General features: G+C 48.8%; 1 protein-coding gene across 1 annotated transcript in view; it reads right to left on the bottom strand.

Annotated features, from left to right (window-relative positions):
* The window catches only part of POLN (DNA polymerase nu), a 151554-nt gene that overhangs the window by 68510 nt on the left and 59102 nt on the right, over positions 1 to 23942 (bottom strand). The window contains exons 11-16 of the mRNA XM_027545335.1: positions 21335 to 21418; positions 20931 to 21026; positions 12368 to 12424; positions 11603 to 11656; positions 10899 to 10964; positions 878 to 935 (exon numbers count right to left, since the gene is read on the bottom strand). Coding sequence (XP_027401136.1) covers positions 878 to 935; positions 10899 to 10964; positions 11603 to 11656; positions 12368 to 12424; positions 20931 to 21026; positions 21335 to 21418 — 415 coding nt within the window. The remainder of the gene's footprint in view (positions 1 to 877; positions 936 to 10898; positions 10965 to 11602; positions 11657 to 12367; positions 12425 to 20930; positions 21027 to 21334; positions 21419 to 23942) is intronic.

Here is a 23942-nt window from a genome sequence, read left to right as displayed (position 1 = left end):
ATCGTTATGAGTTCAAGAGCACTTGGTGAACTGGTCGTGAGCTGATTCATAGCTATTCCTCACACACAGTTATTTTAACATCACTCGGAAGTCAGAAGAGTATTTTCCTGATTTTTCTTAATGCAATTTTAAAACATCATAAGACTGCTGAAAGCAAACTAGATTTTCTGCTGTTAAAATTTCCTGTTCTGTCTACAATTCTCAGTGAAGAAAAGGTCAAACACTGGCCCTCTGCGCCTCACCAATAGGAGGCCTCCTTGGGGAAGGTCTCCCCACGGAATGTGCGGTGCAGGGCTGGCGCAGGCCAAGTTGCTGCCTACCTCCAGGAGCTCTGTTCACGCAAAGCTCATGGCGCGTCACTGTTTCGCTTCGACCTTCTGGAAGCAGCAGTTCCCGAAAGCAAGCGGGCAGGAGTTTACTGGGAACAGGCCACAGAAGCCGGCTTTGCTCAGACTTGACCTTTTCTTTCTCAGAAATGTCATCACCCTCAGGGCAGTGGAGTGGATCGAGACAAAGAAGAGTGTGACTACGCTTTTACAAACATGTCCAGTAATTTTCAGACCTTAATAAAAGCCAGCTCCGTTGTCTGTCTCTTCTCTGTTGGGAAGCTGGTGGGGGAGAGGCAGTGGGAGGGGAGCCTCTTTCTCGGGGTAATTTATCATCCACTTTCACTTAGAAACCGCTAGAGGGGAGGGGCCGTGCCACTTGAGCTGAGTTTTATTTTTCAGTGTATATTTAAATCCTGGTCACGCAAATACAGAGGAGAACTTCAGGAAAGAAAAGCAGTTACTTAGATAGCAAAACAATTACAAACATTTCTAGGCTTAAAAAAAAAACGTTGCTCAAGATTTTTGTGAAATAAAAAGAAATGTGTTACCTTTAAAACTCTGAGGTTTAGTTATCTGAATTGGGTGCTTGGAGATACCTTGGATATTCTGCGAATAATAAAAGGGAAACTGCTTTAGCTGAAATATCTTCTTTTAATCTGAATCATTTAACGGTATTTAAAATGTGTTACATTTAAAATATATATATATATTTTTTGGAGAAGGAAATGGCAACCCACTCCAGTATTCTTGCCTGGAAAAGTCCATGGACAGAGGAGCCCGGTGGGCTGCAGCCCATGGGGTTATATGACTGAACACACACGCATGAGGAGGGTGGAGAGAGACGGGTTGGTAGCAGTAAACTGGAAGAACCAAAAATACCTTTATTTACCTGGCTGCCCCAGGTCTTAGCTGCAGCGTTTGAACTCTCAGGGACGGCACCTGGGGTCCAGTTCCCTGACCAGGGATGGGACCTGGGATCCAGTTCCCTGACCAGGGATGGGACCTGGGGTCCAGTTCCCTGACCAGGGATGGCACCTGGCTTCCCTGCTCTGGGAGCTCTCTGTCACTGGATCACCAAGGGAAGCCCCTAAATGTGTCATATTTTATTAAACCCTAACAAAATAACCAATGCCAATGTATTATGCATATGTGTATCCATCTTAATACAACTAATACTGAAGCACAATTTTGGTGGGTAGACCAAAGTATCAATGTAGAGTCAACATACAAAAGTCAATTCTATGTTTACACAGTGCCAATGAATAATCAGACATTGAAATTAAATAAACAATGCCATTTATATTAATAACAGCACCCCCAAAACATTCAGGTATAAATTTGTATGTTGAAAACTACAGAATCCTGATAAAAGAAAATTGATAGTCCTAAATAAATGGAAAGATATACCATGTTCATGGATTAGAACATTCAACATTAATATGCCAATGACTCCCAAATTGATCTATAAATTCAACACAATCCTAATTAAAATATTAGCAGTATTTTCTTAGCTATCAACAAGCTGATTCTATAAATTGTGAATTATAAATATAAATGTAAAATGCAAAACTCTAAAACTTTTAGAGGAAAATTTAAGAGAAAATCTGTGTAATCTTGCATTAGACAAAGAATTCTTAGATATACCCCTTCAGCATGGTCCGTAAAGAAAACAATGAAAAACTGGACTCCATCAAACTTACTTTTGTTTTTTGCAAATCACGTTGGATTCAAAACATATAAAGAACTCTCAGACTTCCCTGGTGGTTCAGTGGCTAAGACTCTGCCGTCCCATGCAGGGGTCATGGGTTCAATCCCTGTTCAGGGAACTCGATTCCACACGCCATATAGTACGGCCAAAAAAAAGGAACTCTCAAAAAAAGTTAGCAATGAAAGGTACTTCCAGAATGGCAGAGTGAGGAGCTTGCCAACTTATTCTATGAAGTGTTATCCTGATGCTAAAACCAGATACCAAATACAACATCCTCCATAAACAGGCACAAGGATCCTCAGTCGATATTAGCACGCTGAAACTAGCAACACACAAAAAGGGTTTTGTACGCAGCCAACGGGGATTTATCTCAGAAATGCAAAAAAATTTAATATAATACACCAGATTCGTAGGATAAAGGACAAAAACACATCATCACCACAACAGGACATAAGCATTCAACAAAAGTCCAACACTTTCATATTAAAACATTTCCATTTCCTAGGAACACACTTTTCTCAAGTTAATAGAAGAACATCTACAAAATCAACTCACTCTGAGTAATGTCAGGGTCTATAATTGTATAAAACAGAATATGTTCTCTGACTAATAGCATGTCAAACTGGGATCAGACCAGACTGTAACTAGCACACTCGGCTAAAAGCTCTTGGTGAGCACAGCCCGGTGTAGGCTCATCCAGCAAGCAAGGACTCGGCTCCTAAAGTCATTTCCCTTCCACGGCCCATAAAACATCAGCTTAATGAAAGTTGCTTTACCAACGGAAAGAGGGATAAAGAAGCTTATTTGTCCTGAGAAAGCAGAAATGCGATTACCTTTAGATAAAGATAAAGGAAACTTTTTAATAACTAAGTGCTACTTTTTGTTTTACAATATAACAAATAATCAAATAACAGTGACTGCTCACTCTGTGTCCGACTCTTTGTAACCCCATGGACCGCGGCAGGCTAGGTTCCTCTGTCCATAGAATTTTCCAGGCAAGAATACTGGAGCGGGTTGCCATTTCCTACTCCAGGGGATCTTCCCAACCCAGGGAATGAATCTGGGTCTCTTTCATTTCCTGCCTTGGTAGGCGGATGCTTTACCACTGCAACAATTTGGAAGCCCAATAAAAATAATAGAAACTTAACTAACTATGTAACCTATATAGCACACTTTATACACTATGGCACACTATATAACACTCTACAGTTTGAACATTTTAAGGAAAGTTAAAATGTATATTTTGTCCTTTGATCATACGACATGCTAAGAAGGGGCTTGAAGGGTATAGCTTTTTTTTCTCCCCTACCACGGCTGAGAGACGTGAGCTCAATTCTCAGGCAACTTTCGCTCATCTCAAATGGCGTCTTCTTTTCTGTTATTACACGGAAGCTGCTCTGCCCACGGTGAGCAGAAGGGAGGCTCTGGCATCTGACTCTGGCAGAGAACCTCAACCTTGAACACCATCTTTCACTGTCAAGTTGCAGGGAAAGAAGAGTTTAAGGCTTAGTTCCCTTAAGTTAATCTTAAAACAAGCCAGATAAAAATGTTGTTAATGCTGACTGGAGACTAGTGGAATGTACAATCACCAAACAAAAAATAAATTACTTTCAATCAGAACTGCTCTTATGAAGTGTCCCAAATATGTCTAGAGATAACAGTTATTAAAATTAAATCAGTTGTTAAAAATAGAACCAGAATATTTTGATGGAGAACATAAAAAAGTAACCATTTTATTGTAGAACAGTCTTAGAGAAAAGTTAGGAACACAGTATAGGCCCCTCACTGAGCTTCCTATATTGCTAGCATCTTACGTTTTTAGGGTTTTTGACACAATTAAGAAACCAGCATCAATACATTATTACTAATTCCATACTTTATTTCGATTTCACCAGTTTTCACCTGAAGTCCTTTTTCTGCCCCAAGACCCTACCCAGGACCTCGCATCATGTTCGGTCGTCTGGTTTCCTCAGCTCCTTGGCTGTGGCAGCTTCCCAGATTTTGTTTTTTATGACCTTGTTCTGAGGGCTGGTCAGGCAGCACATCCCTCAGCTGGGATCTGCTTGTTGTTTTTCTCGTGGTTAGACCAGGGTTGCGGGTTTGGGGAGGGAGGCCTCCGAGATAAGTGCCCTTCTCATGCCGGCAGGTCAAGGGTGCCTGCTGTCAGCGTGACCCGTCACTGCTGACGTTGACCTTGCTCTGAAATGGTGTTTGCTACATTCTCCCCTGAACAGTCACTTTTTTATTTTCCCCTTTCTAGGCTGCTCTCTCTGAAATTGAGTTTCTGAGCACAGCCCTCACTTCTGTCTGCAGTGACAGAGATGAAGTGATAGGGGTGGTGTCCTGAGAAAGCTGACTCCCGGGGCAGTGTTCACTGACCCGACGGCAACGGTACAGGCAACAGAGCCAGGGGAGGGGAGTGGAGGTCAGCCCCGGCGTGGACACCGCTGGTGTGGATAGAGACAGGGAGCTCTGCAGCAGCCAAAGGCGGAACCCGGCCAGCAAGGGACTGCATCTCAGGATGTGCAATTTGACTTCCTTTGTTAAACTTATTCATAGGTGTTTTATTATTTTTATTCAACTATAAACAGGATTTGTTGTTGTTCACTCACTCGTGTCCAACTCTTTGTGACCCCATGGGCTGCAGCACGCCAGGCTTCCCTGTCTTCCGCTATCTCCTGCAGTTTGCTCAAACTCATGTCCATTGAGTTGGTGAAGCTATTTCGCCATCTCATCCTCTGCCACCCTTTTCTCCTCGTGCCTTCAACGTTTCCCAGCATCAGGGTCTTTTCCAAAGAATCAGTTCTTTGCATCAGGTGGCCAAAGTATTGGAGCTTCAGCTTCAGCATCAGTCCTTCTAATGAATATTAAGGGTTGATTTCCTTTAGGATTGACTGATTTGATCTCCTTGCAGTCCAAGGGACTCTCAAGAGTCTTCTCCAGCACCACAGTTTGAAAGCACCAATTCTTTGGCACTCAGTCTTCTTTATGGTCCAACTCTCACATCTGTACATGACCACTGGAAAAACCGTAACTTAGACTAAATGGACCTTTGTTGGCAAAGTAATGTCTCTGCTTTTTAATGTGCTATCTAGGTTTGTCATAGCTTTTCTTCCAAGGAGTAAGCATTTTTTAATTTCATGGCTACAGTCACCATCTGCAGTGATTTTGGAGCCCAAGAAAATAAAGTCTCTCACTGTTTCCATTGTTTCCCCATCTATTGGCCATGAAATTATGGGACTGGATGCCATAATCTTAGTTTTTTGCATGTTGAGTTTTAAGCCAGCTTTTTCACTCTCCTCTTTCACTTTCATCAAGAGGCTCTTTAGTTCTTCTTCACTTTCTGCCATTAGGGTGGTATCATCTGCATATCTGCGGTTATTGACATTTCTCCCTACAATCTTGATTCTAGCTAGTGCTTCATCCAGCCCGGCATTTCACATGATATACTCTGCATAGAAGTTAAATAAGCAGGGTGACAATACACAGCCTTGAACCACTCCTTTCCCAATTTGGAACCAGTCTGCTGTTCCATGTCTGGTTCTAACTGTTGCTTCTTGAGCTGTATACAGGTTTCGCAGGAGACAGGTAAGGTGGTCTGGTATTCCTATCTCTTGAAGAATTTTCCAGTCTGCTTTGATCCACGCAGTCAAAGGCTTTAGTGTAGTCAAGGAAGCAGAAGCAGATGTTTCTCCGGAACTCCCTTGCTTTTTCCATGATCCAGCGGGCGTGAGATCTGGGTGCCGGGTGCACTCTTTGCCAGGGGTGTCACTACTTCTGGGCGCTCTAGGCTGACAGACCAAGGAGACATGTGTGTTTAAAGGTGTCTGCGTGTGACCACCTGTGTCTGCATGGAGTTAAATGGGAGTCCACCCTGCTGTCTCCAACTCTGTCCACCACCATGTGGAGCACTCCAGCGTCCTCCCTACTCCAACATGAGAAACCTGGCTCCCGCCATCGGTGACCATGTCACTCTGCCGGGTCCACCGGGCCGTGGGCAGGACCTGGTCTGTGAGCCTCGGGGGCACTGTAGGGTGGGTGCAGCGTATTGGGCACACAGACGCGACCGCACGTGAGGAGGAATGTCTGGAAAGGTGCCCAAACGATGGAAACTGAAAGCAAGTGGGACTTCATTCTCCTGAAGGGCATAACATTTTCTGCTGTTAATGTGGACAGTGAAATGAATGAAAACCACCTCCAGTCCTTTGTGTAGCAAACCTCGCCAGAGTCTCCAGGTCGCCGGAGATCCCCTGCGGGAAGTGCCGGGGCTCTGCAGCAAGTCCCTTCCTCAGCCTCCGCCTGCTGCTCTGGAGGGGTGATGACTGGGCACTCGCCCCCATTTGTCTACACAGTGGACTCGGGCACATGTAAGAAAAATAAGAGAACTTTTCTAGAAAAACTCAATGCTAACAGCCCTCAGTCCAGGTTCAGCGACAGGCGAGGTGCAAAGGTGGCATCTGAAGCCTCTCCTTTGGCGTCTGTCAGAAAGTCAGCAGCTGTTTTAGCAAAAATGCCAGAAACAGGGTCCGGTTTGACCTGTGGAGAAGGCAGCCGCGCCGCTCAGGACTGCGGCTGGCGCATCGGCGCGCAGGCTCCACACTCCAGGCAGCCGCGGAGGCGATGGGCGCCCAGACGCGGGGACCGCAGCGCCCTCGGATAATCCAGGGCGGGTTGGCTTCCTCTGCCCTGCTCTCCAGTGGAGCGGCTCTCCAGTCTTCCGAGCGCTGTGTGGGACGCCCGCCGAGGGCTGCTGGGGTAAAGGAAGAACCGGGCTCCGCAGGACGCGCCTCCAGGGCCGGCTTCCTTCGGTTGTCGCCTCCCCGTCAGCGCTGCCCCGGAATGCGGCCTTTTCCCGTGCTCTCGGCCCGCCCCGCCCCTGAGTTGTGTTCTCCAGTGCTCATCACCTGCCACACCGCGACTAGTTGAGCCTGTTTGCTGTCGGTCTCGGGCCCTCCACCCCCAAGCTCCACGAGGGCAGGGGTTTCGGTCCGCTAGGCACGAGCTCCGCGATTCTGGGGAACGAAAGAGTGAGCGAGGAGAGGCAAGAAGGGAGGCGGGCGGAGGAGCGGGGGTCCAGACTTCAGCATGAGAGCCTTGGCCGCAGGTGGGCCTGAAGAGCATCGGGCTGGCACCCGAGAGGCTCCCTGGCTGGGGCAGGGGGCTGGGGGATGGAGGGGGGTGAGGAGGCGGGGAGAGGAGAGGAGACCAGGAGGCGGACCCCACGGGAGCTGGTGCTCAGCTCGACATGCAGTCCTGCCTGCGGGACCAGGGGGCTGAGACAGGGACTGCGACTCGGTGGGGTTTTTGTTTTTGTTTTTTGAGAGATCTGAAGGACAGCTAAGTAAAGAGAGATGTGAGTCCGAGCATGAGAGAGGGCAGCTACCGGTGGGGAAGGGGCGTGGGGCTGGTGAGAGCAGCAAGGAGGCGGGGGCTGGGGAAGGAACCAGCCCCGCCCCACGCCCCGCCCCCAGGGGAACTGGAGAGGGAGCCGCCTGGGGAGGAAGGACAGACCGGCCCACCAGCAGGGGACAGTGAGGGCAGCCTGGAGCGGGCCAAGCGCTCGGCCACCAGGGAGAGCCTGAGCCTCTGCCAAGCAGAGGAGGAGGGAGGCCGGGCCCAGTGCGTCCACAGGGCGTCAGGCAGCTTGACTCCAAGAACAGGCTCCTCTCCCAGCCGGCTCTTTGCCTCTGAAGGTCTGTTCAGTTGCAGGTCACAACCAGTGCTTTGAAAGATGAGCTTGAGTAGAACAAAAATCAGCAGTGTGCACGGCTTGGTGGTACCTGCCCCTAATCACCTCCACCCTCCAGGGCCCCATGAAGGCAGGTGCGTAGAAGGGCTGTGACTCCTCCAAGGACCATGAAGACCTTTTTATTCCAAATAAGAGTAGGAAAGTATTAAGTCACTAAAATAACAAAATACAGAGGTTTAAAAATCTCATTTAGGTTCAAATAGTGGTGCAGATTTAGCCATAATTATCTAATTCATGAAAATCTTGCTAGTAAATATTTTGATATTTAAATGATATCAGGGCTTCCCTGATAGCTCAGTTTGGTGAAGAATCCACCTGCAATGGAGGAGACCCTGGTTCAATTCCTGAATTGGGAAGATTCGCTGGAGAAGGGAAGGGCTACCCACTCCAGTATTCTTGGGCTTCCCTGGTGGCTCAGCTGGTAAAGAATCTGCCTGCAATGTGGGAGACCTGGATTCGATCCCTGGGTTGGGAAGATCCCCTGGAGAAGGCCAGGGCTACCCACTCCAGTATTCTGGCCTGGAGAATTCCAAGGACTGTATAGTCCATGAGGTCGCAAAGAGTTGGTCACGACTGAGCAACTTTCACTTAAATGTTATCACGTGGGAGAGATATTCATAAGCAAAGCTGAAAAATTCACACACCAACAATGGAAAGAGCAAGGCTAGATTATTCCAAACGGCCACTGTAACATCCGGTAGGCACAGAGGCACACTGGGCTTAAACACTGAACAGGGAGAGCAGGACTCTTCTTGGGGCACGGTCTGAGCCTGAAGGCAAGTTTCTGAGACTCTTCACCAAACGACAATGTAAGAACAACTGGCACACTGGAAGGCAGGCTAGAACATCCGCTGCTAGAAGCGAAAAGATAAGTAATAAGTATCCCTTTCTAGTACAATCAAAGAGACACTGGTTAAATTAAACTTGTGTAGTAGATTTAAAATTTGTGACCCTTATTTCTGCTAAGAACATGAAAAATACCATAATCTTGCCACTTGCTTTAGGCCTCACAGCTCTTTTTCCTTTTCCTTAGCAGACGGCACTCCGATTTTCACGAGGGTCCTCCTCCCCACTTTCCCTCAGCCAGCAGAACCTGTCCTCTGGCTACGGCGACTAGCTCAATAGACCAGTGGCTATTCCAGACAGAGATGCAAAGAGATGCTTGCTGAGGGCATCTGCAGAAGGTGTTTCCTCCTCCTTTCATGGAAGGGGCACGGAGAGACACTGCTCGTTTCCACTGGAGAGAAACTAAGCTGGTGTCCCCAAGACCTGCTAAGATGCTGAGAAAGAGAGGCTGGGAGATGGGGGACGGAAGCTGGACTGCCCATCTGACTTTGACTGCTAGACTGAGCCTTGCCTTAAGCCAGCCCTGCCTTGAACTCCTTAGGCCGGGTACGCTGAGACTGCTGAGGCCAGTTTAGTCTGACTTGCTGCCACTCGCAGCTGAAGGTGTCCGAATGAGCACACGGACTAGAGGTGCTTCCATCACCAGTTTAGACGTGGGGAGAAGCACCCACTCAGCAAAGGACCAGCAGTCCTCCAAGCCCAGCCTCCTCCTTGACTTTTCTGTCATGCCCCTCCCGCTCCGGGCGGCATCTGCCGGGAGAAGCCTACAAACCCACTGTATCAGGAAGGCGCGGGACCTGCGTCAGCAGCCTGGCGCTACCTGCCCTCACTGCTTTGGCTGGTGAAGCCAGTTATCACAGCAGGGCCGACATCCAATGGCCCCTCCTCTGCCGATCTGGTTCTGGCGTTGGCTCTGCCTGACAAGGCTGATCTGCTGAAACTCAGGTCCTGGACTTGGCCTTGGGCTGTCCACTTCACAGCCCCCGCCGTGACCTGTTCAGACCAGACAAATATGGTAGCCCTGCATTTCCATACCAGGGGACCCGGGGCCCAGGGACCATGGACTTCCCAGTCCTCACTCAGGCCCTTAGGGCCTACGGAGTCTTGGTAGGAGAGCCACTTAGGGTTCCTGCCCAAGGCTCACGCCCAGTCTCGGCCTGGAGCTCCTGGAAACACCCTTCTCCCAGGCTTCTGGGCCGGAAGCAAGCCTCAGTCCCAAGGCTTGCAGCTTGTGTCAGCCTACCTGCTCTGGGTTTCTCCCCCAAAGGGCCCGGCCAGGCCCTTTCGGAGGAGGTGCTTGCCTCCCTCTCAGCACTTCCTCCAAGGCCGGGAGGAGTTCCCACGCCTCCCTGTGAAATGGACCTGTCCGTATAGCATACTTGCATACCTTACATTATAAACTCTGAAAAATACAGTCCTGAGTCTTGATATTTAAAGGGAAGCTTCTGAAAGGAAAAAAAAAAAAAAAAAAAACCCAAACACTTTCTGATGGTCGTTCCTGACACTTTCTTGTTTCCGCTGAGCACTTTCACAAGTTCCATGCTGAAAGCCAGAGCCAAACACAGACTTCCTTATTCTCAGCTGTATCCCCCTCTCCCCCTGAAGAAACAGAGGCCTCGGCCCCAAGAGGTGCTGGGAGTGAAATCCACAGAAGACAGTGCTTTGAAAGCTTCCTTGTGCAAGCAAGGCTTTTGTTCCGTTAAAGATGCCAATTAGGAGACTACGCTTCCAGGAAGGTGTGCGGGTGCTCTCCCACCCCCAACCAGTACAACCAGAGCCCGGATGAACCAAGGCGGGCAAGCAGGTGGACAGTGAGGCAGACCGGCTCGGGACCACAGGGCCAAGGGTTACTAGTCCAATCCCCCACCGAGTCCCCCCAAACTGAGCACGTGCTAAATAAGTGACAGCTGGATTAGCACGCAGGAAACCGCACAGTCTAACAGGTGAGGCCTCCTTTCAGAATCTCCCCTGGTGGCTCAGACGGTAAAGCATCAGCCCACAGTGCGGGAGACCTGGGTTCAATCCCTGGGTCGGGAAGATCCCCTGGAGAAGGAATGGCAACCCACTCCAGTACTCTTGTCTGGAAAATCCCATGGACAGAGAAGCCTGGTAGGCTACAGTCCACGGGGTCGCAAAGAGTTGGACATGACTGAGCGACTTCACTTTTTCTTTCTCCTTTCAGAAACAAAAAGTGCACAGGCAGCCACACATCCAGGCAAAACTTCACCCTCACACAGAGACGGGCGCTCCACCAGCGCTGACTCACGGGGTGCTTCGCTGACAGCCTTCCGCTCACGGTGCCCGTCTGGTTCCACGTGGAGGATACGGAGCCCTTGATTAGTTGGAAAGAATCGGTTTAGGTTCTGACGATGCCGTGTGGAGGCACCCACATGCTAGCCCCCCAGTCTCTGCCTACAGCACACAGCTCTCAGAGCGCTGCCTGGGAGAGACAGGAGCCAATGGCCCTGAACTCCCAACCCGGGTGTCCTCGGGGTTACAGGACTCCCACACGTGGTCAGGGTGACTGAGATTCTCCCCGACTGGTGCAGAGGCTGCAGGAGGGCACGTGGGCTGACGTGCTGTGGGGGGCTCAGTGTGGACTTGAGAAGGGGCTGCCCTCCCCTGACAGGCAGGGCTGTCCCCTGCCACGTGGCGTCACACAAGCCACAGCACCTCAGACCGCAGACTTCTCATGCGTGAACTGAAACCACACCCCCCTCGAGGGACTGTGGAAAGGACAGGTGGCAGCAGGCGTGAGAGCATGTGGTGGCAGCAGAGCGTCCATGTGAATACGAGATTTTAAGGCGAAATGTCAACTTACGCTGTAGACCGGAATGATAACAAAATTGTGGCTCATAGGTTCAAGAGTATTAGACTATTTAAAGAAATTCTACTTGTATCTGAACTCATGTCTAAGTAACTCATATTCCCAATCACTAATATATATATATTTTTTGAAGCTTTAGTTACCTTTTTCATGCAAGCTAGTAATCCATCTACAAAGGTGGACTTGATCTTGTGAACCTAGGTTGTAAAACAAAAATAGTCACTTTCTCTGTTTAAGTGTTTAAATGAGGAACAAGCGTCAAAGCCATGTTTCTCAGCGTGCTGGGTGTGGGTCATTGCCTGTCCCCTCAGGTAACCCCAGGAGGCCCTGAAATGGCCTTGTGTGGTGCCCAGGATTAAACAACAATGACCAACAGAGAAAGATGTCGCCCTGCTCCTTCCAATGATGCTTCTTACAGGAAAGCTGCAGAGAGAAGGGGACAGTGATGCAGGACCGTCACCCAGGGTCTCCGTGGCAGCTCTGTTAGTTCAGGGGCGACCGTCACCCACCCCTCCGGCCGCCCAGCCCTCACGAGGACAGCAGCAAACAACCACGCTGTGAGTGGCAGCAACCGTCGTGAGCGCACAGACACCAGGTGTGTGACGAGAAACCAGGAGGGCTGGGAGGGTAGCTAGAGACGGGGGTGTACGCAGCAGCCAGCATGCGTGGCTGGGAGACAGCAAGCCCGGGGAGGGGCGGCTCCGTGGGAGGCCTCGAACTCGCACGGCGCCACGCCGCGGCGTGAGGAGCGCCGCCTCCGCGCAGAGGAAGCCGGGCTTGCATGGGGTCAGCCTGAACAAACCGTCCCTTCAGGATGCGGTCAGGGCTACCTCCGTGATGATTTTGGGTGTCACGCGGGCCCCCTTCAGAAACCAACATACTTACGGAAAAAAATAAATCTAACTTACCTGCCTGTATTCCAAAATTATTCTGGGTAATGGATGAAGGTCTTGCAGAGCATTTAACTAAAAAATAAGAATAAATATCACCAACAGAATTCCTTCACTTAATTTTAAGTTTAAACACTCATTTTCAGATGGAGAAAGTCCTGATAATACATGGTCTATCTTGACCACACTTTCCAAAATGAAGACTTGTAATAAACCCAGTTGATCAAGTTTTATAGTCTTAATCCCCTAACGGAGTCATTACTGTACACATGGGAGAGAAAGGCACTTCACACAAGCTTGGAAGGAAGATTCCTCTTGAGATCTGAATCCCTGAATTCCAAACCCAGGGCATGAAGATACCACGCAGAGGAGTAAACGAGGAAACTGCCTACAGCTGTGTGACTCCATAGTCTCGGAACACCCAGCACCTGAGGCACAGCTACCGGGGCACCGAGCTGGGGAGGCGATGCTGGGATGCGACTATGAGCTTTCAATTTAATGTTTACACGTCGAGGAACAACACACACAAAGGGAAGTGCAAGATCCCAGGAACAAGGCTTGTTACACCATCACAAAGCGAGCACGCCTGGGTCCTGCCAGAGGGAGCATTCCGGGTCCCCACAGAGGTGTCTGTCCCTCCCCCAGATGTAACCACCACCCTGGCCTCCTCCAGCAAGACCAGTCTTTACCACTGTTTGAACTTCGTATCAGTGAAATAGGATAAGTGTTCTTTGTGTGTGGCTCCCTTTGTTCAATATCCGGTGTTAAGGTTGGTCCTTGTATGAGGGGCTTCCCTGGTAGCTCAGTGGTAAAGAATCTGCCTGCAGTGCAGGAGGCCTCGGTTTGTCCTTGGGTCAGGAAGATCCCGTGGAGAAGGGCATGGCAACCCACGCCAGTATTCTGGCCTGGAGAATCCCACGGACAGAGGAGCCTGGCGGGCTGCAGTCCATGGGGTCGCAGAGCGCCGGCCACGACTGAGCAGCGCACTGTTGCGTTTACTCCCGTGGCCGAGTGGGATTATGTGAACGCAGGGCAATTGTTTATCCATTCCGCCCCTGCTGGATACAGGGCTCATTTCCACTCAGGGCTATGATGGAGAGTGCTGCAGTGAACGTTCTGCTGCGCAGATTTGCGCTAACACACGTCCACAGTTCTGCTGGACACGCACTCAGGGTGGGTGAGACGCGGCCACACGCAGCGGAGATGATACCAGCCCACCCCCCAAGGTAAACGCACGGCGTGTCCCCATCAGCAGCACACAGAAGTTCTCATTCTCCGCATTTTTGCCAACGCACGTTCTCCTAGGTCTTCATTTTGACCCTTCTGGTAAATGTGATGTTTCACTGTAGTTTTAGTGTGTATTTCTCTGACTAATAAAGTCATTCTTCAAATATTTATTGACTGTGTATCTCCTTTCATTAAACTCTGTACATTTTTTTTTTGTCATTTAAAACCTTGGCTTGTATGTCTTTTTCTTCTTGATTTGTAGGAATTCATTTTTCTGGACAGCATTTCCTTCAGCTGGCTATATTTAGTGGAAATATTGATATCTTCCACCCCTCGGTGGCTTGCTCTTTTACTTGTTTAATAGTGTCTTTTCATAAAGGCTTTTCACAAGGGCTTCCCTGGTGGCTCAGCTGGTAAAGAATCCGCCTGCAATGCGGGAGACCTGGGTTCGATCCCTGGGTTGGGAAGATCCCCTGGAGAAGGGAAAGGCTACCCACTCCAGTATTCTGGCCTGGAGAATTCCATAGACTCTAGTCTATGGGGTTGCAAGGAGCTGGACACAGCTGAGCCACTTTCACTTTCCATATGCTTTATGATTAATTGTGATAGCCAACAGACTAAGTCCTTCAGGAGTGCTTTTAAGATTATCTTGGCTCTTCTAGCTTTTGGCATCTCCATATAAATTTGGGTTTTGGTTCGCCAGTTTGTACCAAAAAGTCCTGCTAGGGAATCAGGACCATTTTGAATCTGCAAGTCCCCTTGGGGGAGAACTGACAACACCACGGTGATGCACTGGTGTGAGCCCCAGAACTGTATCCCTCTCTGTTTGCAGATGACTGAGCACTCACAGTCTGGGCCGGCCACAGGGACACAACAGGAGGGCCACCACTGGAGTCCTCTGAGCAGGCTCTGCCCGGGGAGGAGTCCTGCCTCCGTGCAACCCAGCACTGCGGCTTCTTAGAGAAGCTGTCCCTTGGGGGATCAAAGTGCATGAAAACACTCAGCCACGAAAACTGCTTAAGATCAGCTCACTCTCTTTATCCTGATACTTTACTCACAAAAGAACTCTAACCGCAGTCTCCCTGCATATCTCCAATCGAGCTGTCTGAACACACTTGAGAAGAATGGAGTGTTTGATCTCTGGATGAGGCCCTGCAGTGCCGGGTGACTGTCAAAGGCAGAGTGCCGGCCTCCGTCACTGTGAGCGCTTTATCACACGCTCCCTCTGTTGGCTCCGGGCACCACGTTCTTTTCCATCTCTGGCTATTCTGCAGCCTCTGCTTGGCGCCTCTTCTCTCTGACCCCTGTGTGGCAGTTTCTCAGTGTTCAGTTCTGTGGTTATCAGTGTGGGCTGCTTATGGACTCAGTGGGGGAGCTTCAAAAACATGTTGGGACTGGGCCGCGCACCCCCAGCCCCTGACTCTGTGGCTTAGTTGAGGGTCTGGGCATGAGGGATTCTCAAAAGCTCTTGCCAGGGTGGACAGCTGACCCCCAGGGCGACGACGTCCAAGTGAGCACCTCCAGCACGAGACGTCTCCTCACAGACCCAGCTGGTCTGTGTCAACATCTGTGCACATGGCCTGTTTTCCCGAGTCCAAGACTGAGCGCTTGACATCTCTCGCCCCTGCCCAGTAAACCGCTTCTCTCTTGGTTCTTCCTGGGTAGTGGCCACCTCTATCTGCTCAGGTGCAGAACTAAGATAACCAGGAATTACTCCACATTCACACTCATGTGAGCTCTCACTTACAGAAGTGCCCTTCTGTTCTCAAAATGCTCTGGGCATGTGTCTGCCCTGCTCCAACCTCACCACCGGCACCTGTACACTGAGCCAGCAGAGCCCACACCACGGCCAAGGCCTATTAATGGGCTTCTTCCATTCTCCAACCAGCTACAAGAGTACTCTTTTTACTTTTAATTTGTACTTGTTTATTGTTGGGCACACAGCTTGTGAGAACTTCACTGCCTAAGCAGGGATTGAACCTGTGTCCCCTGCGGTGGAAGTGCAGCGTCTTGACCACTGGACGGCCACGGAAGCCCAAGGGTGGTCTTGGTCGAAACCCAGGACACGGACACCAGCATGTGCTGGCGAGGACGTGGGGCAGCAGGACCCTCATCACTGCTGGTGGGAATGCAGGTGGTGCGGCCACGCTGGAAGACAATTTGTGATTTCTCACAAAACCATCCAAAGATCATGCTATTTACTCACATGAAACAGAAACTTATATCCACAGGAAAACCTGCACACGAATGTTAAAGCAACTTCATTCATAATTGCCAAAACTTGGAAGCAACTAAGACATTCCTCAGTAGGTGAATAGATGGAATAGGACTCCGTGTTAAAAAGAAATGAGCTATGAAAAGACATGGAAGAACCTTAAGCGCATATCGCTAGCTGAAAGAATCAAATCTGAAAAGGCCACATAATAAATAACTCCTATACGATTCTCTGGAAAAGACAAAACTATGGACACGGTGGTTGCCGGGGTGGAGGGAGGATGGGCAGGGGAGTGGAGGACGTTCAGGGGCCACCACTGTGCATGACGCTGCAACGGTGCACACCTGTGGTCGTGCGTCTCTGAGCCCACGTGACACCAAGAGTGACCCTAGTGCAGACTGCACTTTGGGAACGATGGTGTGTCACCAGGGCTCATCCTCTGCAACAAACGTAACCCTTGGGGGGCACGCTGGTGGTAGGGGGACTGTGTGTTACGGAGGGGCAGGGGGCACATGAGACCTGTCTGTACCTTCTGCTCAACTCTCCCGTGAACCTGAAACTAAAAACAAGGTCTAATAGAACCACACCTAAGCTCACACTTGCACCCTTACTTGCTGGTCGAAGCTGTCCATCTCACCATGGGTCTCATCCCTGTGAATGCGGGGTGGGGCAGGCGCGGGGGCAGGAGGGAGAAGGGAAGGGAGGGGCCAGTTTTCAGCTGGGAACCACGTGCACGTGTTGCCTAGCGAAGGTTCATCTTTCTAAATGCACAGAACAGCACGACTTGCCCTGTTAAGCGAGTTGTTCAGCTGTTGCTTCCCTGGTAGCTCAGTGGGTAAAGAATCTGCCTGCGATGCAGGAGACCCCGGTTCAACTTCTGGGTTGGGAAGATCCGCTGGAGAAGGGATAGGCTACCCATTCCAGTGTTCTTGGGCTTCCCTTGTGACTCAGCTGGTAAAGAAGCTGCCTGCAATGTGGGAGACAAGACAATTCTCCAAGACAGCCTGGAGAATTCCAGGACTGTATAGTCCATGGGGTTGCAGAGTGGGACATGACTGAGCGACTCTCACTTTCACTTTTCAGTTGTTGAGTCGTGTCCCACTCTTTTCGACCCCACGAACTGCAGCACATCTGGCTGCCCTCCTTTCACTATCTCCAAAGTTTGCTCAAACTCACTTCCACTGAGTCAGTGATGCCATCCAACCGTCTCATCCTCTGTGGTCCCCTTCTCCTCTTGCCCTCAATCTTTCCCAGCATCAGGGTCTTTTCCACTGACTTGGGTCTTCACATCGGATAGCCAAAGTATTGGAGCTTCAGTTTCAGTCCTTCCAATGAATATTCAGGACTGATTTCCTTTAGGATTGACTGTTTGATCTCCTTGCTGTCCAAGGGACTCTCGTGTCTTCTCCAGCACCCCAATTCAAAAGTATCAATTCTTTGGTGCTCAGCCTTCTTTATGGTCCAACTCTCACATCCGTACATGACTATTGGAAAAACCATAGCTTTGACTAGATGGATCTTTGTTGGCAAAGTGATGTCTCTGCTTTTTAATATGCTATCTAGGTTGGTCATAGCTTTTCTTCCAAGGAGCAAGCGTCTTTTAATTTCTTGGCTGCAGTCACCGTCCACAGTGATTTTGGAGACCAAGGAAATGAATTCTGCCATTGTTCCCACTTTTTCCCCATCTATTTGCCAGAAAGGCTAACAGAATATGGTTCATGTTGACTACGCCTTTGTGAAGAAAACTGCAGGGCACCGTCTTAATCCCATCCACAGGAAAGCACCTTGACACAGGGGAGAATCGCATTTCCTCCTCTGCTGCTGGTTGTCAGGAAGAGTTGGGGAGCGACACAGGAGAGGGAGAGGGTGCCCGGACACAGAATAAATCAGGCCGAGACCGCCAGCTGGGGGGCAGCCCGAGGGGACAATTATGGCTCTCTCAGGTCCCACCGCTACTGGAAATCGAGGGCACGCTGCCATGTGGCACTGAAGCCCACCCAGACTCTTCAGCACGGTGGTCCTGCTCCCTGCCCTGGCCACGCTCTGTGAACAAGCAGCCACAGTAAGGGGTGGTCCTAGGCCATCTGGCTCTGGGGACGTAGCAAACAAGCAGGTGAGGTGTCTGGTCTGTGCAGCCTACTTCCTACTGGAATAGCAAACAAGTAACTAGGCAAGTTTATCTTAGTTTTAAATTTTTTATTGGCATATAGTTGACTTGCAGTGTTGCATTAGATTCAGGTGTACAGCAGAGCGATTATTCACACACATGCATCCCTTCTGTTTAGGTTCTTTCTCATGTAGGTCATCACAGGATTCTGAGCACAGTTCCCTGCGCTGTGTACAGTAGTTCCTTGTCGGTCATCTATGTTATATATATGCGTTAGTCACTCAGCTGTGTCCGACTGTCTATGACCCCATGGACTGCAGCCCACAAGGCTCCTCTGTCCCTGGAATTCTCCAGGCCAGAATACCGGAGTGGGTTGCCATTTCCTTCCCCAGTGTTATATATCAGTTCAGTTTAGTAGCCCAGTCGTGTCCGACTCTTTGCAGCCCCATGGACTGCAGCACACCAGGCTTCCCTGTCCATCACCAACTCCAAGAGCCTACTCAAACTCATGTCCATTGAGTCGGTGATGCCATCCAACCATCTCATCCCTCCTCCTGCCTTCAATCTTTCCCGCCATCAGGATCTTTCCAATGAGTCAGTTCTTCTCATCAGGAGGCCAAAGTAGTGGAGCTTAAGCTTCAGCATCAGTCCTTCCAATGAATATTCAGGACTGATCTCCTTTAGGATTGACTGGTTGGATCTCCTTGCAGTCCAAGGGACCCTCAAGAGTCTTTTCCAATACCACAGTTCAAAAGTTTCAATTCTTTGGCACTCAGCTTTCTTTATGGTCCAACTCTCACATCTGTACATGACTACTGGAAAAACCATAGCTTTGACTAGACAGACCTTTGTTGGTAAAGTAACGTCTCTGTGTTTTAATACGCTGTCTAGGTAGGTTATAGCTTTTCTTCCAAGGAGCAAGCGTCTTTTAATTTCACAGCTGCAGTCACCACCTGCAGTGATTTTGGAGCTCCCCAAAATAAAGTCTCTCACTGTTTTCATTGTTTCCCCATCTATTTGCCGTGAAGTGATGGGACCGGATGCCATGTTCTATACAGTAGTACATATACATTCAACCCAAGTCCTGATTTATTCCTCACTTGCCACCCTTTCCCCTTTGTAAGCATAGTGTTTTCAATGCCTGTAAGTCTGTCTCTATTTTATAAGCACGTCCGTCTGCATCGTCTTTAAAACACTAGGTTGCACGTGTGAGCGCTGTGGCACTTGTCTGCCTGCTGCGTCACTGGCGTGACACTCACCGGCTCCGTCTATGTTGCTCCAAGTGGCATTATTTCATTCATTCTTTTCCTAAAAAAATTTTTAATGACTTCCGCATATTTTTATTTTTTGGCTGCTCCACATGGCATGTGAGATCTTAGTATCTCAACCAGGGATCAAACCCATACCCCCTGCAGTGGAAGCCAGGAGTCTTAACCACAAGGGCCAGCAGGGAAGTCACCATTTGCTCTTTTTTATGGTCGAGTAATATCCCACTGTGTATATGGACCACATCATCTTTACCACTCCTCTGTGGATGGACATTTAGGGCACCTCCATGTCTTGGCTACTGTGAATAGTGTTTCAATGAATACCACAGTGCACGTATCTTTTCCAATTATGCTTTTCTCCAGGTATATGCAGGATTGCTGCGTCAAATGGTAGTTCTATTTTTAGGTTTTTAAGGAACCTTCATACGGTTCTCCATTGTAGCTGCATCCGTTTACATTCCCACCAGCAATATAGGAGGGTTTCCTTCTCTCCACACCTTCTCCAGCATTTTGGCAAGTTATAAGCAGAAAACAAATCAAGGTGAAGGAAGAGGCTGCAACCGGGGGCCTCACAGTCATCTGTGACAAGGAGGTTTTTCTGGAAGTAGTACTTAAGCTGACAGTCAGAAGCCAGCTGAGCAAAACCCACATGGAGCCTCCAGCCTGAGGAGGGAGCTTGTGGGAAGTGTGCTCGGTGGAGCTGGGAGTGTGGCATGCGGGGGAGAAGGAAGGACTGGGCCCAGGCCCCCGGGCATGGGCGGTGGACACCCTAGAGAGCTGGGGTCTTTCTCTGAGCGCTGTGGAGAGCCGAAGGCAGGGCAGCACCATGACTTCTCTGGCTTTAAAAGACCCTTCTGCCCGGATATGATGCGTCAGCAGCACGGGAGGGTCACTGCCGGCTCTGAGGACACAGGAGGCGGCTGCTCACCAGGGTGGGGACAACTCAGGCAGAGAGCAGAGTCAAGTCCCGCCAGTGAGCGGTCCTTCCGGGGACGAGGGGAGGAGGCGTCCCTTGGTAACTGCTGTCCGGCCGCTGAGGGCCGGGTCGGGGGACAGTCAGCCAGCACAAAGCTCTGCCAGGGCTGAGATGAACAGAAAGTGGGGGCTGGAGGGGCAACATGCACAGGGCAGTCTGGAAGGAAACCTTCCGCTGTTGCGAAGTCCAAGCGGGACAAGGCACAGAGAGCGACTGGGGCCTGCATGGTGGCACTCGCAGGAGCAACGCAGGTCATCTTGCTGAGCTGCCAACCTCCTCTCTGCAGGCTTCCGCAGGCACCACTTACTGGATTCTGAACATCTACTCATTCTCTGCCACTGAATTAGAGTACATCTCCCTACTCTCTGTCTTTTTAAAAATGCACTCCTCCCAAGACAAGGACAGCTAAATTTTCTAAAAAACTTAGGGAAAGAAGACAACTGATGACTTTCCCCCACTTCCAGTCTCTTATGAGGGTATGAAACTAAGAGGTCATGACTAGATGGTCAAGAATTTGGTTTTCAGGACAAATCCATCAAACCGTCTTTGCAGGAAATCAACCTAATTTATTACCACTGGAAAACTGTACTGTAAAAGCCTGTGTTCCTCATTCATACCTGAAGGGCAACCTTGGGGCAGGGACCCCTCTCCTGCTGCAAAAGGAAATGACTGAATGGAATTGCTCCATGGAGGTTGCTGCAGGCTCGTCCGCCATAAGGAGCCCGGGGGCCTGAGAAGGACTCGAGTGCCGTGTGGATGTGCTGCAAGGGGACACTGTCGAGCCTTACCTCGGCTCCTGACGTGGACGGGAGTCTCCGCAGCCCCGTCGCGGGGGACGCGTCCTGTGGGCGCAGCAGATGCAGCCGCAGCTTGCCAAACAGGATCTGCAACAGAGGCAACGTTCCGTGGCGAGCGTCCCAGCCCTTAGAGGACCTGCACGCCACCACCACAGAGGCCAGCAGCCGGCCAAAGAGGACACCTGATCAGGTGCTCCCAAATGCGTGGGTCCTGACTCGGTCCTGCTCTTGGATTTAGGGGCCTTGAAGTGATGAATCTCAGCGTGAGAGAACACGAGCCACCCACGTACTTTTCAGACAGCCACATACAATAATGCTCGTAAAATCAGAATAAATCTCCCTTTAACCCCTGAATAGGAAGCATGTTCTATCAAAGAACCGAAATTCAGCTTTACCTCTCGAAGCTGATGATTACTCGTGATAAGAAACCGTTCTCCTGCAACAAAATGGGCTTCTTGCTCCAGTTCCTTGAGACGAGACTATGAAAGCAACAAACACGAGCTTACTAACAGTGTTCACAATTTAAGATGATTTAATTTGCGCACCAAATAATTCTCAACAAAAGATCTTGTAAGAACAACAAAAAAATAATTTATAATTTACCGAAATGAGAGATTACAAAATACAGATGTTGACTCATGATGGAATACTCAGCTCATAGAATCAGTCTCCTAAGTGAAGTGGATCCAAGGAGACAAACTGAAAGAAGTAAAAATAGTAAACACTTCACCAAAGAGAAGGAGGGAAAGAAGGATTCTCCAGCAGCATTCTGACCAGCGACGGGATCCAGCATCACCCCGTAACCTCGAGACTCGCCTAGGATCCCGAGGCAGGAGACGCAGGTCCACACTGCACGGCGACCTCTGTGACTGTGAGGCAGGACCCTCCCTCCCAACGGAGGCAGCAGCTCTGACAACCACGCAGACTGGCACTCAGTCCAGGCGAGGGGCAGGGGCGCAGCAGGCCCACAGCAAAGACAAAGGCACCTTATGAAGCAGCTGATAGCCACACTGCCGAGCACAGCAGCAGGACGTGCTGAATTCACGAGCCCCTCACCTCCTCTCTTTGTAGTCAGAAGAAACGTAGAAAGACAGAGAGGTTGGCAGAATGAATAGAGATGCATGGCCCACCTATATGCTGTCTGCAAGAGGCTCCTTTTAAAGATACAAACAGGCTGCAATGGGAAGGACAGAAAAAGATACTCCATTCAAACAGTAATGAAGGCAGAGCAAAGGTGGCTGCATTACTATCAGACAAAACAGAACGTAAATGAAAGCTGGTTCTAAGAGACAAAGGGTGATGTGCTATTCTTGACGCAGCAAGAAGACATAACAATATAAGCATCTACATTAACAGGTCCGTAGACCATTAAAATATACGAAGAAGAACTAACAGAACTGCAGGGAGAGATGGACAGTAGTTCTACAGTAACGGTTGGAGATCTGAATACCCCACTCACAGTAATGATTAGAACAACCACAACATAGCCCCATGGGCTGCATCTCCATGGAATTCTCCAGGCAAGAAGACTGGAGTGGGTGGCCATTCCCTTCTCCAGGCTATCTCCCTGACCTAGGGAACGAACGCAGGTCTCCTGCATTGCAGGCAGATTCTTTACCACTGAGCCACCTGGGAAACCCGTAAGTAAGGAAATAGAGAACTTAAACAACAATAAAAACAGCTACATCTAACAGACAGCACATAACACTCTACCCAACAATAACATCCACATGGGATATTCTCAAGTGAGTATCGGATATTTTCCAAGATAGAATATATTTTAAGCCACTGAGTCTCAAGAGATTTTAAAAGATTGATATCATAGAAAATATGATATGACCACAGGAAGTTGAAGTTACAAATCAATAACAAAAGGAAAAATAAAAATTCACAAAATTGTATAAATTAAACAACATATTTTTAAATAAGCAAAAGATCAAAGAGGAAATAAAAAGCAAATTTACAAATTACTTAGACATGAATGAAAACAAAGCCACAACATACTGCATATGGGATGCAGTGAAAGCAGTGCTAAGGAGGAAATTTACAGCCATAAATGCTTATATTAAAAAACAAGAAAGCCTTGAACTCAATAACCTCACTTCACAAATGAAGGAACTAGAAAAAAGAGCAGACTAAACCCAAAGACAGCAGAGGAAGGAAACAATAAATATGAAGCTGAGTTAAATGAAATATAGAATATAAAAACAATAAAGAAAACCAGTGAAACCAAGATTTGATTCTTTAAAAAGATCAAAAAAATCGACAAACCTTTAGCTCACTGGACTGAGAAAACAGAGAAGGCTCAAACTACAAAAATCAGAAATTTAGGTGAAAATATTACTACCAATTTTACAGAAATAAACAGGATTATCAGAGAGCACTATGAACAACTGTACACCAGCAGATTGAATAAATTAGATTAAACAAATTTGTAGAAACACAAAACCTGCCAAGACTAAATCACGGAGAAACAGAAAAACAGAATAGACTATAGCTAGTAAGGAGCGGAAATCAAATAAAAAATCTTCCAACAAACAAAGCCCTGGATGCAATGGCTTCAGTGATAAATTCTACCAAACACTTATAGAAGACCTAATCCAATCCTTCTCAAAATTTTCCCCCAAAATTGAAGAGAAGGCAGCATTTCCCAGCTCACTTTGAGGCCAGCAATTATCCTGATACCAAAGCCAGACAAACACACACAAGGAGACTGCAGAGCAACGCCCTTTATACACAGTGATACAAAGCTCCTCCACAACTGCCAGCAAGCAGAATTCAGCAGTGTACTGGAAGGTTATACACCATGACCAAGTGGAATTTATTCCTGGAATGCAAGGATGGTTCAACGTATGAAAATTAATCAATATAATACGCCACACCAACAGAATGGATGGCGGGGCGGGGGGTTACATGATCATTTAAAAAAATGCCAAAAAAAGCATTTGAGAATATGATACAAACTTTTTTGATAAAAAACGTTTTATGATTAAAAAAAAAAAA

The sequence above is a fragment of the Bos indicus x Bos taurus genome, chromosome 6 (genome assembly GCF_003369695.1).
Source record: "Bos indicus x Bos taurus breed Angus x Brahman F1 hybrid chromosome 6, Bos_hybrid_MaternalHap_v2.0, whole genome shotgun sequence".
Taxonomy (NCBI): domain Eukaryota; kingdom Metazoa; phylum Chordata; class Mammalia; order Artiodactyla; family Bovidae; genus Bos; species Bos indicus x Bos taurus.
Note: the sequence above shows the minus strand (reverse complement) of the source record. Positions and strands in the feature narration are given on the sequence as shown.